Here is a 19582-nt window from a genome sequence, read left to right on the forward strand (position 1 = left end):
ATGTGTGTAGCACCCCAAGGTGCGCTTACCGGGAAGATTCTAGCCTATGTCCATCCTGGGTCGGAGCTTCATCGCATCTGCTCCAGAGAGCAGAGCTATCGAGTCTGAGCTCACTTCCTCTTCCTCCCAGCATTCTGTTCTGTTTACTCCACCCACCTATGTTCTAGCAGTTTATTTTTTAACCAATGACCTTCCTCCATCATTGAGGGAAGATTTCATGTAAGCCAGGCTGGTCTGCAATCATGTAGCTGATGAGACTTTAAACTCCTGATCTTCCTTCCCCTACTTCCTGAGTGCGGGAATTACAGGTGTGTATAGCCACACTCTGTTTTAGAGGTACTGGAGACCAAGCCCAGGGCTTCATGCATGCTAGGCTACCAACTGAACTGTGTTCCCCCCTACATTTCTCTCTCTCTCTCTGTAGAAGAGTTTACTGTTATTCTTAGCTGTTTTGGGAACTTTTTCATTATTGTTTAAATAATGGTCAAGATTGTTGAAAGAAATATATTAAAACAGCAATCAAAACAGAAAAAGTCTTTTACTTACATTTAGTTTAAATCTCAATAGGTTTTTGTATAAATCTGGCTTCTTAACAAGTGAATTAGTATAAAATGCTTAAATAGTTTTATTTTGATATAGTTAAGTGTAACACAAATAATAAAAACCCAGAGATAGAAATTGAGGTTTAAGCTGAAAGATCAGAAAAGCAAAGCAGCCAGCCACTAGAGGGCCCTTACCTCTGTGCCATCTTCCTGCCTGATACTCCTCTCTAGTCCTGGGATTAAAGGTGTGCACCACCACCGCCCGACTTCTGTGGATGACTAGTGTGGCTGCTGGGATTAAAGGTGTGTGCCACCACTGTCTGACCTCTTATGACCGACTAGTGAGGCTATAGCTTTGCATACTCATCTTCAGGTAAGCTTTATTTGATAGATCATAAAGTATCACTGTAGTTAAGTTAGTTTGGTATATAAGTACTGGACTGATTTGAGTCATAAATATTAATAAAACTTAAAATGGTCTGAAATAATCATTGCTTGATAAGTGTTATATTGTACTATATAGTATAGGCTAAATTATTGTTTGAGGTTTGCTGGACTTATATTACTGATGTTACTCTATGCATAATTATACTAAAAAGCCTTCAAAATAACTTTGTTCTGTAACTTTTGATACCTGAACTCAGTGCTTATTCAGTTTTTAATTTTTTTAAAACTGTTATGAAAGCTGCCCCAGTAAATCTTCTGGTTCCCTTCACAGTGGGTCATGGTATGCTACTAGTGGGTTATTTTCTTTTTCAGATGGGAATGGTGGTCTCTACCGGGCTCTTGCAGCCCAAAACATTGTGGAGGACATGGAGCAAAGAGGCATCTGGAGTATTCATGTCTATTGTGTGGACAACATACTGGTAAAAGTGGCAGACCCACGGTTCATTGGATTCTGCATTCAGAAAGGAGCAGACTGTGGGGCAAAGGTAAGGCGAATGACCATTCTCTTGTCAGTCTTTATGGTTATTGGCTAATTTAGAACCATTCATCCTTCGAGTATCTGAGCTGTTCCATTGTTTTCATTACTTGATGGCATGCTTGTCACAAGTAAGAATTTAAGCTGTGTGAGGATGACCGACTCCTTGATGTAGTGAGTGACGGTGATTGCTACGCCTGCGGTAGACTTAGCACTATGAAGTCGTGTTCGAGCAGCCTAACCTGCTGTGTCTCCTGCTGGCGTCAGTAAGGGGAGAGTGGTAGAAAGAGCGGTGTAGGCTGGAGTAAGGCGTTTAACAGGGCTCTCACGGTGTGTGTGAATAAGATAGAAATGCAGAGATTACAATAAAGCCATGTAAAGGTGATAAATGTCTGCTGGAATACATAAACAGCAGGTAGGTGTGTAGTGCTGTATATGGCAACAGTTTTAAATATCTGTGTGTATGTGTGCGTGTGTGCATGTGAGACATAGATGAGGGTAGGAATAAGACAGTCAGAAGAGACCTGAAGATTTCAGGAGATTTAAAAATATTGATATAAACACTTTTTATCTGAAAGGGTTTAAAAGCTTCTATTCTCAGCAAGTAAAGTATAATATGATCATGTTAAATGCCATGGAGACTGACGAAATGATTGAAAAGTTTGGAATAAAATGGGAAAACGGTCAAGATAAAACACAGGTTCACTTAACATAATGAATGTCCTGCAGAGCCATCTGTTTTGGTGCAAATGATAGGTTTTTCATTTTGCGTGTGGTGTGTGTATGGCTAGCATTTGCTCTATTCACCCACTGGAGAGTATCTGGGTTGATCTATATTTTAACTGTCATGAACAGTGCAGCAATAACACAGGAACACAGAATAACCTTGAGACGCCGACTGCAGTTCTTTCGGACCTGTACGCGGTGGCGCTAGAGCTGGAGCACATAATGAATACACTTGTGGTTTTTATAAGGAATTTCATATTGCTTTGCATAGTTTCTGTGCAGAATTTGTGTTTCTGCCAACAGCGTGTAAGAGTTTCCTTTCTAGGCCCTAGAGAGATAGCTTGTGGTGATGAGCACTTGCTGTTCTTCCAGAGGACCTGGATTCCCTTCTCAGAACTCACCTGTCCGTTCACAGCTGTCTATACTCCAGTTCCTGGGGATCCAATGCCCTCTTCTGGCCTCTGTGGGGAATGCATACAAACCTGCAGGCAAAACATCCATAAACAAAATAAAATAGATTTTTTAAAACGTTACCCTTTCTATATATCACTTTTTCTTTTTTTTTTGATGATATACATTTTAACTGGGTTGACCATAAAGTAATAACAAAGAGGTGGAAATTCTAATAACCCCAGTTTGACCATTACACATATATTTATTGAATTATACTATATTATATAAACATAATCATAATAATTTAAAAATGAAACATTGAAAAAATAGAGCATTTCAAATTGTAGAATGAGGAAACTGGTTAAGTAAAACTCCTCTCTCCTTCAAAAATCACCCCCAAATGGACATGTAATTAAATATAAATGTTAAACTATAAAGATGTTAAAATGTAGAGTGTGTGTGATTTTGATATAAAAGTAGAAACATGTGCTCTGACCAAAAGTGAATCACATATGAATTTGAAATGTTTGTTAGAAATGAGACCTCAAGAAACATACCGTAATCTTGGTTAAAGGATTTTCTATTATAAAAAAAAAGTCATTTCTTGCCACATTAGTTTAAAAGTATAAGTCATATTCAGAAGCTGAAGTCCTCAATTTAGCAAAACAGGGTTTGGGAGATTGATAAGTCTAACAAGACACTTCCTTCTTTGAGATAGGGTATTGCTGTCAACTGAGACTTACCTTCCTAAGGGGCTGGAATTATAGGTAAAGAACCACACAAGACTTTCTGGCTCTGAAGAGAATAATTGATGTAGTTAATCTATTTAAGACATCTGTCTAATCAGATACTCAGTAGCACATGCTATGTGCTATAGCTACCGAGTCGTAATTGAAACATAGCATATTGATGTAAGTAGCTACCAAGCTTGAGAACCATCAAAGTCAAACAGTGTCTTTCTGACTTTGTTCCACTTGGTGTCACTCTTCTTTCTGAAATAGAAATGTAATCTCTACTGCTGTAAGCTTCTGTCAGTGGAAAGATTACGCTACCCGAGTAGATGTAGAAGGGACATCCGAGGTGATCTCCTTAGCCTATTTGAACCAAGACATTGTCAGTCTTTGTTCAGACACTCTCCAAGTCCCAGATTAAGGGTCTTTAATGGTGTCTGCTGAAGCAGGGCTAGAAATCTATGTTTCCCAATCCCTACACTCACTTCCATTCCACAAGCCCATGTGGAGAGTAGCCTGTGTTTCCTGGCAGCTTAGGAACTGCAGACTGGTGTGCTGACTTTGAGTGGCACACAGAGATGGGAATGCCACTTGTCTGTTAGCTGTGACTGTGGCCAGAGTCCAGCTGTGTCTTCTGTACACTCACCACTTGTTCAGGTCTGTCATCTGAGACTATAATCATTCAGGGAATGGAAAAGAATTCAGAAGGAATGAAGCTAAGGCTAGACTGACATAGCTCTAATGTTTTTAGAAATGCTAGCAAATACTGCTTTCCCTAGCTTTGTATTTTGAGGTGTAAGTTCACCTCTGATTTCCAGGTATAGGAATTATAGATATATGCCTCTTGGCTAGCCTTTTTTTTTAATAAGACAATTAAGGTATTAAAATATATTTTGACATATTCTTTTCTTTTTGTTATGTTTTTGCTATTTAAATAGGTTTTAATTTTAAATATATTTTGATCATATTCCTCCTCTCTCTCAAGTCCTCCTACACACCCTGATAGTTATTGTTTTCCTTAGTTATGATAAAGGATAAAATAGATATAAATATTGTAACTGTAATTCTTGTTTGATAACTGTTTTGTTATGTGTAATTTTACTATGTTAAAGTTAAAGCCTTTCTTTTTTGTTTAAACAGAAAAAGGGGAAATAATGTGGGAGTCTTCTGCTTTGTGTTGATTTCATTAGTTAAATAAACTGCCTTGGTCCTTTAATAGGACAGAAAATTAGGTGGGTGGAGTAGACAGAACAGAATGCTGGGAGAAAGAAGCCGAGTCAGGCAGTCGCCATGATTCTCCCACCTAACACAGACGCAGGTTAAGATCCTTCCTGGTAAGCCACACCTCGTGGTGCTACACAGATTATTAGAAATGGGTTAATTGAGATGTGAGAATTAGCCAATAAGAGGCTAGAACTAATGGGCCAGGCAGTGTTTAAAAGAACACAATTTGTGTGTTGTTATTTCGGGTAAAGCCAGCCGTGCGGTGGGAAGCGGCCCGCAGCTCCTTCTACAGCACCCAACTTTAAGTTCTTTCTTTAAAAAAAAAAATACAACAACAAAACCCCCAAAATCAATAAAACAAAATAAAATACCACTCAGAAAGAATACAAACAAAAAACCCATCGGCCTATAATCAAATAAAAGCAAACCCCCCCCCCCAAAAGCCCCTGTGAAATCCATTATATGTTGATCAACTACTCCTGAGCCTGAGTGTTAACCTTGGAGTAGTTGGTATACCCAGTGTCACTCCATTGGAGAAAACTGACTTTCCCTCTCCTAGCAGGTATAAATGACAGTTCAGTTGTTAACCTTTACCCTAGCGGCTAGGTCTTCATTCTTTCATTCGTCTGTCCATCCATCCATTCACTCATTCATTTTTTTATGCATATAACAAAATATAATAGGACAAAAACTGTCACATTGAAGTTGGAAAAGATAACTTTTCCACAGAAGGAAAAGAACCCAAAGAAGACACAAGAATCAGAGACCCACTTGTTTGCACACTCAGGAATCCTGTAAAAACACTAAGCTGGAAGCCATAACATATGCAGAGGTCCTAGTGCGGACCCATGCAGGCTCTGTGCACGCTGCCTCAGTCTCTCTGGCTCTTACACTCCTCCTGCCTCCTCTTACTCAGGGTTGCCTGAGCTGTGAGGGGAAGAATTTGATAGAGGCATCTCTGATGTGGGAGTGATTTTTTTCTAATCTGTTGCTTTCATTGGTTAATTAATAAAGAAAACTGCCCTGGCCCATTTGATAGGCCAACCCTTAGGTGGGTGGAGTAAACAGAACAAAATGCTGAGAAAAAAAGCTAGTCGGGTGGCGGGACATAGCCCACCACTTCAATTTACTACACATCTCATTTATGGTTGAGTGTCCAGAGGTCTGCCCATGGGTCATTTTGTTCATTTGCTGCAGGAGAAAGTCTCTGTGATGGCTGAGCAAGACACTGATCTATGAGTGTAGCAGAATCTCATTACATTTCTTTTCTCTCTCTCTCCTTTTGTAGCATTTGGTATTACCCTAGGTCCTTGTACTATCTAGTCTCAGGTTCTTGGTCACTCCAGCAGTGTTGATTATGGGTCCCATCTTGTAGATTGGTCCTTAAGTAAAATCAGTTATTGGTTGGTTACTCCCAAGAGCTCTGTGCCACCATTGCCCTAGCATATGGTAGTAAATTTATTTATAGTACTTTGTAGCTTCTTTCTTTATCTTGATGCATTAAATATTCTTTTATGGAGTGGCAAACTTGAAGACTGAGGTAGTTTATAAAAAAGCACAAATACAAAAAGATAGGAACCATTATTAATGGATGCCATTTTGTGAAATAATTACAGTAATTGTGTTTATCTTAGACTCTTGCTTTTCAGAACATTATAAACAATTGATCAGCTCTCTTAATTTTTATTTTTTATTTTTTTAGAGAGAGGGTTTCTCAGTGTAACAGCCCTAGCTGTCCTGGAACTAGTTCTTGTAGACCAGGGTGGCCTCGAACTCACAGAGATCTGACTGCCTCTGCCTCCTGAGTGCTGGGATTAAAGGTGTACGCCACCACTGCCTGGCTAGCTCTCTTAGTTTTTATAAATTAAATAGAAGTTTTCTGTATAGTACAGCTGTCTTTCAATATGATGCAGTTGACAAACAATTTTGTAATTTAGAGTTTTATACTAATAATGTGAACAATGTAAAAGAATATGATTATTTTTATCTCTCATGACTGGTTGGATATGAGGGTGCATTGTGGTGACTGGAAAATAAACCTCACATGCATTTAAAAACTCTGGAAATTCTCCGCCTAGTAAGGCATCTGTTGTAGAGTGTGGGGAGTGAGAGTGGCGAGAGATTGATTGACAGGAATTACAAACAGCCTTGATTCACTACAGCAGACAGTTGACTACACAGACACTTCCATGTGCAGGACCCTCTCGGTGCAGCCAGATTCTTCTCCTGCCTCTAATTGCTGTGTAAATGAAGTCCTCAATGGTGACTTTAGTTCCTTGCCGGAGACCAGGACTGGCCTTGTGTATTTTAAGAAGTCAATAGCTGAAGTAGGGGTTGAGCTTACTGGTAATATTTCACATGACCTAGGGTGTACTTTTCAGACTGGGACAGGTTTTTAAAAACTCGGCCGGCAAGCAGTAGTGGTGCTGTATGCCTTTAATCCCAGCACTCTGGAGGCAGAGGCAGGCAGATCTCTGTGAGTTCTAGGCCAGCCTGGTCTACAAAGTGAGTTCCAGGACAGCAAGGACTGATACACAGAGAAAGCCTGTCTTGAAAAACAAAACAAAACAAACAACTCACTCTGCTACACACTGCATTATAAAACAAGGCCGTCAAATGATTCTTGTATGGGCTATTCATCACCTCATCTGAACATTTAATTATAACTAATTATCACTTTGCAGTCCCTCTGCCTCAGCTTCTATTACAGTGGTGTAACCCACCACAAGTCAGTTTGGAATGTTGATTTTATGTTAGTGCAATGTGGAGTTGGTCCATAGTTTCCTTCCAGGTATGTGTCTGGGTCATGCTGAGACCTAGGTAGTAATAGGTCAGGCTCATCTGAGGGATTTTGAGAATTGTATATTCTTATCTTTGTCCTTGGATTTGATAGACACTTCCTCACTTCCTCTGTCAGCTTAGAGCCAAATGAGCAAGTCACTGGTTTTCATAATGTAAAGGCCTAGACCCCTGTAGTTCAACTGAGGTCCGCACAAAGTGGGTAAGTGTGGGCTGAGTCTTCAGACTGGAGGTGGTGGAGCCAGGTTTTCTCCTGCTTTCGCCTTCCTAGTTCCTATCCAGGTTCTGAAAAATAAGGAAAAGACTTAATTGTTGACTGGAAATTCAAGAAACAGAATTCAAATGAAGTAATCTGGGCAGCTTAAAGTGAGAGAGAATGCCTTCCCTGCATCTTTTGTGGTCGGATTCCCAGAGAAATTAATTTATTTTCCAAGTACTTAAGTGTGGTTAAGGATAAATTAAATTAGAAATGCAAGGTATTTGGGGAAATCTGCTGTTCATCTAGTTATTCCCCGTCCTGGTTTCCTCTGGGCCGGATGTAGGTAGTGGTGCTTCTGCTCTGGTAAGTAGGAAGGACACTTGTCCCTGATTTCTGGTTGGAAAGAAGTCTGTCAAAGTTAATTTTTTAAAGCTTAAGCTTTCTCTTGGGTTGTATTTAAAAATGGCATAAGTAAAATGTAAAGTTAGCCTTCCGTGTGCATGTCTCCAGAAGAACCTTTAATCAATTTTCCCTTTGCTTTTGCTTTTCCTTGATGGGCAGGTGGTGGAGAAAACAAACCCCACAGAGCCAGTTGGGGTGGTTTGCCGAGTGGACGGAGTCTACCAGGTGGTAGAGTACAGTGAGATTTCCTTGGCAACAGCTCAGAAGCGGAGTTCGGATGGACGCCTGCTGTTCAATGCAGGGAACATTGCCAACCATTTCTTCACTGTCCCGTTCCTGAAAGATGTTGTCAAGTAAGAACAGAATAGGGACCCTCAACTAAAAAGTTGTTGTTAGAGACTGAACCTTTGGGGAGGTCGGCAGAAACCCCAAGTTCCTCTCCACGGAACTCATTTTCTTGAGAATCTGTGTTCTCAGAAAATGCCTCACTTGTGACTGCTTCTCCCCAACTGTTTCAGGTGCTGGGTGTGGGCTGTTCCTGTGCATCATCCCCCTGCCACCAAGGGAGCCTTCTGCCTCCAGGTGCTAGGATTGGGGCTGGATGTGCACTGCCATGGCTAGCTTTGCTTTTGTTTTCTTTAATGTAAAAATCATTTGAATATAACTGGGGAATCCAGTTATATGGTTTTTACATATGAACTGAAACTTAATAAATATTCTTCACTCTGAAAACCTCAGGGTTATTTATTGATACACTTGTGCCTGAGTATTTTCAGATTTTTTTTCTCTTTTAAATTGGATTTTAAAGTGATTATATCTTTTTCTTCCTTTTATTTCTCAGTGTTTATGAACCTCAGTTGCAGCACCATGTGGCTCAAAAGAAGATTCCATATGTGGATTCCCAGGGGCACTTAATTAAGCCAGACAAGCCAAATGGAATAAAGATGGAAAAATTTGTCTTTGACATCTTCCAGTTTGCAAAGTATGCTTTGAATAGCACCATAAGACCAAATATATGCCTTGAAATGCCGCTTTTTACTGTTAGCTAAGAAGCTATGCTCAGGAATCCCCCGAGAGTGTCTATTTCCTCCAGACGTCTTGATCACAAGCGTGTAGTCTAAATTCATTATCACTCTCCAGTCTAACGCCACTGTCCAGGTGTGCTGTGGTCTGAGTGGCCGGAAAGCACACTATTAACAATAATCAATTATACTATCTAAATCTGTTGCAAAGTTGTTAAAGCTGTTTGTTTTTTACTCAGATATGAAAGAGGGTAAAATAAGTTGACTAATTTTGTTTCACCAAGTCCACCTGTAAGTATGTGTTCAATGAACTCTTTAGATAAAGATCACATTGCGTAATGAGGTATATGTTTCAGAATTTGGCCAATATGAAAATGCAGAAACAGTTAGTTATATAAGGTCATTCTTATACAATCATGTGCCTTCGTTTCCTTTCCCTTTTCCTCTGTTGTTTGCAGACAGGGTTCATGTAGGCCAGGCTACTAGCCAGGGTGTGCTTGAACTCCAGGTCTTTGTGTCTCTACTCCTGAATGCTGAGTTATGAGTGAGCCTCCTGCTTCCACAAGCTTTACTAAGGCCCTTTTCATCTGCCCCAAATAGATATTAATGTGATCTTGGACATTACATTTTTTTTTTTTTTTTTTTTGCTGTCTCATGTAAAATGAGTGTTGTGGAAAGGAGTTTCCGTTCTGCAATGGAAAAGAAAGGTTCCATTTCTCTTTTTGTTAGTGATGAGCACTGTGTGTTATCACTGGAAACCTAGGCACTGAAGGCCTTGGGATGCTGGGAGGAGTCAGGCTATGTGGGTAGTTTGATTTCCTATGAATGAAGTCTCGTGGCTCCACTCTAGGAAGTTTGTGGTGTATGAAGTGTTACGGGAAGATGAGTTCTCTCCGCTCAAGAATGCAGACAGTCAGAATGGGAAGGACAACCCGACCACTGCAAGGCATGCTTTGATGTCCCTTCATCATTGCTGGGTTCTCAATGCTGGGGGACATTTCATAGATGAAAATGGCTCTCGCCTCCCAGCAATTCCCCGGTAAGTTAAGGCCTTTGCTTTTGTATGTGTGTACTGCTTTGAACTTCTTTCTCCTCTGCCTGATGTATCACTAGATCTTTTCTTGTTTATTTATTTTTAAAGTATCATTGTGTGGGTAGTTACTGACAAAAAGTGACCACTGCTTTGCCCCTTTACAAAGGGAAGGTCAGCTTCACTTCTCCTTAAGAAGCTCTTGGAGAGCTCTCAGTATCTTGTCTGTCTGTTTTGAAGCATCCTCATTGTATCAGTGAAGTAATTTCCACTAAATAATGGTCAGACAATAGTATTTTTGTATGCCACGTGGCTGATTCTGGGTCACAGAAGTTGTTTCTGCTGCCCTGTCTATTTTTGAGACCTACCAAAAACTTTCTCAGCTACAGGCTGTCTGCAGCGTTCTCTTACCGTGACACTAGAGAAGGTGCCATGAAGGGAAGTGAATGCCAGTTACATTCAGTGATACACAAGCTTCAGAAATGTTGTGGGTTTCAGAGGCTAAGAAAAAGGCACTTGGAGCTTTTCCAATTTTATATAAAGCATTTTTAATCTAAACCCTTTATCTTACAATAGAACTCATTGGCACCTACAATATCCCTTTATAAATCTTTTGTGTTTTTGTATTTAGGTGAGTTATCTTGCCATTTAATTTTTTTATAAGAGGTAAAATCCTTGCTGCATACACCAAAGTGTTAGAAAGCCTCAAACATTGGGCCACTGGGCAGTGCACTGTCCCCTTACAGAATCTACTAGAAGGAATGGTACTGGTTGTGCCACTTACAGCAGGTTCTGCCTTGTTAATAAGCGTGCTCTGTGACGTGTCACATTATTCTCATGCTCATCTTTGATTATTGAGTTTGGTTTTTTAATTTAATTTTTGACTGTTTATAGAGCCCAATTTATGATTTACCATAAGGGCATGCCATTTGGTTAAGTGTATTTTGCACCTCCATTTCATTGTTATTATTTATTTCCATTCCCATTAATGCTTTTTATTCCTACATAGCAGTGCTACAAATGGAAAGTCTGAGACCATCACAGCTGATGTCAATCACAAGTAAATATACCAGCCTGCCTGCAGTGCATGGTGATGGGGCTGTGCTTCTCTCCATACTAACTGGCATCGTAGTTTAGTGTTCTGTCTTTTGGGGTTCTGGAGGGGGGTATGATTGAAGCTCTGGTGTGGGCGCGCTGCTTTCCTGGTGGCAGGTATCTATCTGGATAACACTAACTCAGAATCGGTGCATGCAGAAAGTGGGGAGCATGCTTTACTAAAGAATCTGAGCACGGGCGTTTGAGCCCATAGTGACATGTTTACAGGTGTTGGGATCCAGGACAGGTGACAGGCAGGGCGAACAAAGTTGGATCCCAGTAGCATGAGCTGGATGAAGATAGCATTGTGCAGTGATTTTTCCTGAATTGAATACATATGCTTTCAATATGGAGGGCGACTGCTCCTGATGTCAACAGCTTCTAATATGGAAGAGACCTCTTTTATTTTATTTGCACACGTTTTGTCTTTGTTATTGTTTTGAGAAAGGGTCTTGGTTTATAGCCAAGGCTGGCCTAAAAGTCTGTTCTGTCTGCCTTCAAGTGCTGGGATTATGGCCACACACCGATGTGTGGCTTGGGTCACTGTGCTTTCGTCATTGTGAGTTATTTTGATTCTAAATCATGTATCCTTTTTTCACTATCAGCAGTCCATTTTATAGCTTAGTATATATAACCTCTCATCCAGTTACTAAAGAGATTTTTTTGTTTTTGTATTATTTTTGCCATTATCTTTGTAGCTAAAAGGTCAGCTGGTATTTTTACTGCCCTTTAACTAGATTTAGAGGCTGGAGAAATGGCTCAGTGGTTAAGAGCACTGATTGTTCTTACAGAGAACCCAGGTTCAATTCTCAGCAGTACAGAACTCTCTGTAACTACAGCTCCAGGAGTCTTCCACCTCCTAGGCTCCTTGAGCACTGGGCACCAGGCAAGCACGTGGTGCACAGACATCTATGCAGACAAACTACCTATACACATAAAGTACAAACTAAAAAAAAAAAAAATGTTTAAAAGTTGCTAGATTTGGTTTGAATTTTAAGATTTTCAGGTAGTTTTAGAACAACGTCCAGGGCAAAGAATCTGGAGGTGGAAGCAGAGCCACTCCTGAGGACACTTCCCATCCACGCGCCTCTCGTCGTGCTACTCATTTTCCCAGGGGACAAGGCTCTGAGCATTGTGTCTCTGTGACCCTGTAGACAAGAAAGGGATCTCATCTTGTACATCTGTCTAGTTTCTTCCGGGAGTCACAGATGACTGTTGTCACTTACACCATGGGAGTTGGGGCACAGAGCCCTTTATCATGTTCTGCCACATCCTTTATTTTTAATATGTAAACAAACTGCTTTCATAAATTAGGAAATATAGCTTTGCTCTGAGTTTCCTTATTGAACCATAGTATTACTTTAAAACTGAAACAGTTTTGCTGGTGGTGGTGGCACATATCATTAATCCCAGCACTTGGAAGGCAGGCGGAGCTCTGTGAATTTGAGGCCAGCCTGGTCTACAAGAACTAGTTCCAGGACAGCCAGGGCTATTACACAGAAAAACCCTGTCTTGAAAAAGAAACCAAGCCAAACAAAAACAAAACAAAATAACCAAACCAAACAAAAGCAGTTTTGTAATGATGTAGCTAAAAGCAACATTAGTAACTTATTTGGATTTTTTTAAAAGTGTTTCTTCCCATTGCCTTTTTTTTTTTTTTTAAGAATAATCAACCCAAATGACATCATGGGCTCGTAAGAAAATCCTACTAAAAATCTTTAGTACCAAAGATGCCTACAGAGAGTTCAGAAAGATTATTTGAAAATGAGATGTAGCCGGGCGGTGGTGGCGCACGCCTTTAATCCCAGCACTCGGGAGGCAGAGGCAGGCGGATCTCTGTGAGTTCGAGGCCAGCCTGGTCTACAAGAGCTAGTTCCAGGACAGGCTCCAAAGCTACAGAGAAACCCTGTCTTGAAAAACCAAAAAAAAAAGAAAGAAAAGAAAATGAGATGTAAAAGGCCATCGAGATGGCTGGGTGGGTAAAGGCACTTGCCACTAAGTCTTATGTCCTAAGTCTGTTCTTGGAACCCACATAAAGGGTTCCACAAAGTTGTTGTCCTCTGACCACCACATATGCACTGTGGGAAGCCTGCCCATGCACATGTACATACAAAGAGGTGCGCACGCACAGCCCTATGATAGATACAAAAGTTAAGAAAAGAATGAGATATTAAAGGGAAATACTTCATGCGGGAGAGAGAAGAAACAGCTTGGAGAGACTAGGAAGAAAAGAAAGGAAGCAGGGATGTGGAGCTGACAGAAGAGATGTTTTTAGTTTTCATCTTAACTTACTATTAGCTACTGAGAGGTTGCTTGGTGAGAGAATTAGGGACCAGTTTGTTATTGGGCCGCTTCACCTATAAGCTAGCTGAGAGTCTACATTTGGTGATGACCACTTCTGTCTTTCCTCCTTAGCTGTTGAAGTCCAGTTTCTTGGTTTTGTCCCATTTGCATGCAAGGGCTACCACTGCAGGTCTAGAGCAGAAGTTATATATTCAGACCCGTTATGTATTTGTTTCTTGGGTTCCAACCACATTCTCATCATAACTGAATTCTTCAGGGGATGAAATGGAACTGGCTCTATGCATCTTATCAGTGTGATGGGCCTGCATTTCCCCCCTTGGTTAGTATGGCTGACTTCCCCGGAGGGTCAGAGCTAGTCCTCTTGTCGTAAGACGGTGACACATATGTGGGGCTGTGTCTCTTCTAGACTGTCGTTTACCTTTGGAGTTGGGTTAGTCATATGTCCAGCAAGCTCAGCCTGCAGCTGCTGTCAGTCTCCTAGGTTTTGAAGTATCTTATGCAGGAGAAATAGTCATTTCTGACAGCCTATTGGAATTCATGGCCCATATCCATAGAAATATAGAGATGTTATCAGCATTACGAGATTATGATCTGACCATGTGGCCTAAGTCATCGTTAGTCTTGGGATTGCTAGGTATCTAATTCATTTAGTTTATCAATGAGCAGCAGTAATCGCTCCGAAATGAGTAGAGATGGCAAGGGGATGTTGAGGCCTGGGCTAAACTGTTGAGGATGAGTATGATCAGATGGACCATAGTTGGGATAACTTGGATTAATCCATTATTGTATAGCACCTTGTTCTGTGTGGAAGTAGCAGGATGCAGGGCATTGGAATAGACAGTGCCTGGGGTATACTCAGTTGACCTACTTGGAGGAAGACTGGCCTCAACTAGCCTTAGGAGCTCTCTGATTTTATTGATGTTTCCACAGTTTGAGAATTCATTCTTGGAAGAGGAGAGATCTGTAGCTTAAGGTTACAGAGAGGCAGGGTTTTACGTGTGCTGTCTCCTGTTGGCTGACTGTTTTCTGTTTTTAAGAGAGAAGCTCTTGCCTTACAGCCCTTGTTGGCCTGCAACTGAGTGATCTACTTCCGTTGGCTTCTTCAAGTGCTGAGATTACAAGCATGTTCCATATGGCTTCCTTCCCTCCTCCCTCTCTCCCTCCTTTCTCTTTTTTTCAAAACTCTTTTTTAAAAATTATTTTATTGCCGGGCAGTGGTGGTGCAAGCTTTTAATCCCAGCACTTGGGGAGACAGAGGCAGGTGGATCTTTGTGAGTTTGACGCCAGACTGGTCTACAGAGGGCGTTTCAGGATAGACTCCAAAGAGACAAAGAAACTCTGTATCAAAAAATCAAAAAGAAAAAAAAGTTTTTATCTTTTTAAAATTAAGATATACTTGCATCATTTTCCTCTTTCCTTTTCTCTCTTCAGCCCCTTCCCCGTACCTAATACCCATTTGATTTCTCTCAAAATCATGGCCTCTTGTTAATATATGTATGTAAATAAATCTAAATACAACCTGCTCTGTCCCTGTCTGTTTGGTGTCTCCTGTATGTATGTGGTTTCAACCATTTGGTATTGGTGAGCAATTTGAGGGCTCATCCCCAGGGAAGACTTTTCTCCAGCTCTCAGCATTCCTTTGTTGCCGGTAGTTCCTGGTCTAGGAGTGGAGCCAGGTGAGATTTCTCCCCTTTGTGCTAGCACTAGCTAGCATGATGTACTTCTTCATTCTTTAGCTTGTGTTTAGGCAGTCATGTTGTTGAGGTATCACGTGTGAAGCTTCGCTGTCATTTCTAGGAGACAATCCCACAGCACTTTTCCTGTTTGTCTGGCTCGTACAGTCTTTCTGCCCCATCTTCCGAGGTGTTCCTTTGTATTGGAGCTCTATTGTAGATGTATTAAGTGCGGCAGGACACCCCACCATCAATTCTCTTTTTTCTGAGTTTTGCCCTGTGGTGCTTTCCTTCTGTTGCACAGAGAGGGTGAGAGCTGTACTTGCCTGTGAGCACAAGGGTGGATGTTTAGAATATACTTAGGGATTGTGGTGGCTTAGAAAATGGTGGTGGCTGGTTCTCCTCTAAGCTCCATATCCTCACTACCCTGTGTTATATGGTGTTTGGCTGAATTTCCAGTACCAGGTATAGTTTTCCCCTGTTAAGCAGATGGTCAGATGAGTTAGAGAACTGCTGGTTACCATTATCACATCCTTCTGTGGTCCAGACTGGCCTCCTTCTGGATCTCCTTCCTCCACCTCCTGAGTGCTGGGATTGCAAACCTGTAGAATCAGTGCTTGATTTATGCAGTGCTGGGATTGAACCCAGAGCCTCATGCATGGTAGGCAAGCAGTCTACCAGCTGAGCTACATTCTGAACCTACTGTTGGCAAGATTCTTTTTTTGGTTTTTTGTTTTTCGAGACAGGGTTTCTCTGTGGTTTTGGAACCTGTCCTGGAACTAGCTCTTGTAGACCAGGCTGGTCTCGAACTCACAGAGATCCGCCTGCCTCTGCCTCCCGAGTGCTGGGATTAAAGGCGTGCGCCACCACCGCCCGGCTGTTGGCAAGATTCTTGAGAAAACAAATAGCACAGCTCTCCAAGGACTGACTATAAGGAAAGCACTCTCGACTTACCTTAGATTATCTAGGAATTCTGAATTCCAAATGTCTGTAGATCCCAGACTGAGAACTGACCAGTGATGACTTTGTCCTTGACTTTGCCTTGACACTTTCTGCTCAGTACTTTAAAAGGGGTTTTTTGGTAACACAAGTATTTTTAGACATATCAATAAATGAACTGAGCTAATACAGGAGACTTAGATTGTATAAGAAAATCTTGTCCTGGAAAGTCATGGAACAAGGAATGAAATGTTTTCTAAATGTGCTGTCCAATTTGCTTGTCATTACCTACTTGTGGCTCCTGAGCTCTTGAAATGGGATTATTATGACTGAGAAACTGAAATTTGAAATTCTCACTAATTTGAATATTTTCATTTTAAGTAGCTCTGAGGCCAACTGTGTGGAGCGTGCAACTCTAGAGTGTTTGTTAGCATTAGGATCTGACTTGCAAGTTTGCTTTGTGAGAATTAAAATAAATGTGAAGGGCCCAAGAGACCTAGCAGTGCACCTGGCACTTAGATGTGTCTGTCAGCAGTCCTTTCTTACGACCTTTCTGGAACTGGAAATGAGATTGTGTAAGAGGGTCTTATATAAAGAGCTGGAAGTAATTATAGGTACTTGGTCAAGTATTTTGTATCTGACCATGAGAATGTGTTAACCTTGGGGGAATTTAGTGGAGACTACGATCCAGGGCGGGTTTCATTCTTTAACAAGAATTTTGTTACTTGCAAGCTTCTCAGAGGAAAGCTATGGTCTTATTTTCATACTAGCAAGTAACATGGGAAGTAGAATCTTTAACATGCATGTGTATTTTTTCTTAGCTTGAAAGATGCCAACGATGTGCCAATCCAGTGTGAAATCTCTCCTCTCATCTCCTATGCTGGAGAAGTAAGTTGGCTTCCCTTTTCCTTCTGTTCTTTTACAAAGTACTGTGTTTCTCCAGATAGCTAAACGTTTGCACCAGCAAGAAGTGCAAAGAGTATTTGAAGAGGTCTATATGTTAATTAGCTCATGTGGATCATGCCACGGCACATGCTAGTACCCTGTGAATACATATTATTACCAGTTTAAAAAACCTCACAAAAGCAGGGATGTAGTGTTGCCCTAGGTTGCAGTAGAGTTGTTTCAGAGAATGCAATATTTTCCTGAGGACTCCTCCAGGGAGGGAGCAGGAGGACCTGTGTCTGTTCTGAATGCTTGGTAACTTCTGCTGTGGTCTCTATCTGTGGGTCATGACCCCTTTGAGGATCACATGTCACATATGTTGCAGATCAGATGCTTACATTACTATTCATAACAGCAAGATCACAGTTATGAAGTAGTGACAGAATAACACGAGTAACTGTGTTAGAGGGCCACAGCCTTAGGAAGGTTAAGAACCACTGATCTATATCATAAATGAACTACTTACCATTAACAGAAATCTATAACATATAATAGTTTTTACCTACCCATTAATGCCTATGTAGGCTTTTAAAAATAAAGTAAGTGTTTTATAATCACCTGGCTGCTTTTAAAATGCAGTCTACGGTTTTCTTTCCCCAACTACCTATCTGCTTTGTTCATACACTTAGCACTGCTACCTTACTGACCTGTGGGGTTGAAGTTCCCTCTTGTTCTGGTTGCATAAATTTCCTGGAGTTTCATATAACCATCTTGCTTAGAAAATGAACTGTTTTTACTGATGATTGTGGGATGAATGATTAACATCTTAGTAAATGTAGAACTTGCATTATAATCACTTGGAAAGTATGTGTAGGCTCTGGGTTTCAGCCATACTAGTGAAGCAAACAAACAAATAAAGCAAAACAACACAAACCAAATATAAAGAAATTTGAATAAATTTTTTGGGTATTTACCTTATGCTTCCATAAATCAGGTATTATATCTAGTCTAGAAAGTGAACTTCTAATTTTTTTCTCTCCAACCAACTTTTGGGATTCATACTTTAACTCTTTAGTGCGCCCGCCAGGCCAGTGCCGTGAGCGCTTGTAGCAGGCTTTCTTCTGGGCCACCACCAGCTCTCAGATCACGACACGGAGGCTTATTACTAGTCATCAGTGCTCAGCCTTAGCTTATACTTGTCCCACTAACTCCTATAACTTAACTTGTTTCTCTTCATCTATGTTTTGCCTCAGTACTTTTTGCCTTTCTTTCATTCTGTATGCCCTACTCTTACTGCTTCCTCAGTGTCTGGCTGGCCTGAGCCTCTCCCTCTTCCTCCCTCCCTTGTTCCCTTCTTCCTCTCTCTTAGTTTCCTTATCCTTATCCTCTCTCCTCCTACTTATTTTCTCTGCCCTCCAGCCCCACCTATCCCTCTACTGCCTTGCTATTGGCTGTTCAGCTTTTTATTAGACCAATCAGGTGCCTTAGGCAGGCAGGGTAAAACAGCAACACATCTTTACATAACAAATGCAGCATACCTTTAAATAGTTAAAGCAATATTCTGCAACCCCTGCTACTGTTCTGACTGTGCTCTTTTCTATCCTTTTAGGGGCTAGAAGGTTATGTGGCGGATAGAGAGTTCCATGCACCTTTAATCATCGATGAAAATGGAGTTCATGAGCTGGTGAAAAACGGCATATGAATCCTAAAGTGAGCTCTGTCATATGGGGAACCTTTATTATTAATAGACCAACTGTGAACGTGTGGGACCTCCCTCTCCTGGAAGGCTGAAGTTTGGACATTATTCATAGAGTTTCATTTTGCTTGCTGGTATCTGGTAAACAATACAAACTTCCCAGACCAGCTGTCTGGACTTCAGACAGCATTGTTATGCTTCTCAACTCATTGAAGGTCTTATTTATACTTTGTAACTCTATAAGCTGTTAAGTTCTTCCAAGCCAAGGCTTACATTGGCCATCCGGGAAGCTTCCTCAGCTTGACTCTATTTCGGATGTTGAGCATGACTTCACTTGGATCAGGAAGCATTTGTTTGAAGTTGTACATAGTGATAATAAGTCATTGTACATTTCAAAAGGTTTCTATGGTACTAAAATTTTGTTTTATTTTATCAGACATTAAAGTTTTTTAAGAAAATAACTGGACAGCAAAATAAAATTATCTTTTTGTCTCTGGAGAGTTATTTGTACCTTGAAATTTCTATTAGCAAAATACAAAACTTGGCTGAACTTTGGAGATAATGCATAAATACAAACAGATTCAGAAATAGCTTTGTTCAGCAGGTAGCTGACTGTGGACTCTGTCTTCTGGCACTTTATAGTTTCTCCCTACAAAGATGTTCGTTGCCTCACCCACTGCAAAGAGCACATGGCCATGTCAGGAGACCTTTTTGGTACCTGGCTGGGCAGGTAGGATGGATAGTACTACTAACAACATCAAGTAGATCCATTGCTAACTGATGACTAGGTTCCCACAGCCAGGGCTCATCCAGCCAGCATGCCATATTCAAGTTTGAGACACACGTTATTCACTTTATTGTCCCTTAGAATTCTGTAGCACTCAAAACTTAGCAAGCTCCTCACTGCAGTTCTGATTTTATTAAGTTAGAGGACTGGAAAATAAAGGCAAACGTGAATCTGCAGTAAGTCCTGGTTGCTGATAAAGGGTCTTCGTGTTGA

General features: G+C 40.9%; 1 protein-coding gene across 3 annotated transcripts in view; it reads left to right on the forward strand.

The window, feature by feature from the left end:
* Positions 1-19080, forward strand: part of Uap1 (UDP-N-acetylglucosamine pyrophosphorylase 1) — a 45536-nt gene extending 26456 nt beyond the window's left edge. The window contains exons 5-11 of one of the 3 annotated variants that reach the window (XM_057770448.1): positions 1302-1474; positions 8098-8291; positions 8780-8920; positions 9811-9999; positions 11000-11050; positions 16823-16889; positions 18496-19080. In XM_057770448.1, the coding sequence (XP_057626431.1) occupies positions 1302-1474; positions 8098-8291; positions 8780-8920; positions 9811-9999; positions 11000-11050; positions 16823-16889; positions 18496-18588 (908 nt within the window). In that variant the 3' untranslated portion in view covers positions 18589-19080. The remainder of the gene's footprint in view (positions 1-1301; positions 1475-8097; positions 8292-8779; positions 8921-9810; positions 10000-10999; positions 11051-16822; positions 16890-18495) is intronic. The other 2 variants (XM_057770449.1, XM_057770450.1) reach the window with 2 other exon arrangements.
* The last annotated feature ends 502 nt before the right edge of the window (positions 19081-19582 follow it).

The sequence above is a fragment of the Chionomys nivalis genome, chromosome 5 (genome assembly GCF_950005125.1).
Source record: "Chionomys nivalis chromosome 5, mChiNiv1.1, whole genome shotgun sequence".
Taxonomy (NCBI): domain Eukaryota; kingdom Metazoa; phylum Chordata; class Mammalia; order Rodentia; family Cricetidae; genus Chionomys; species Chionomys nivalis.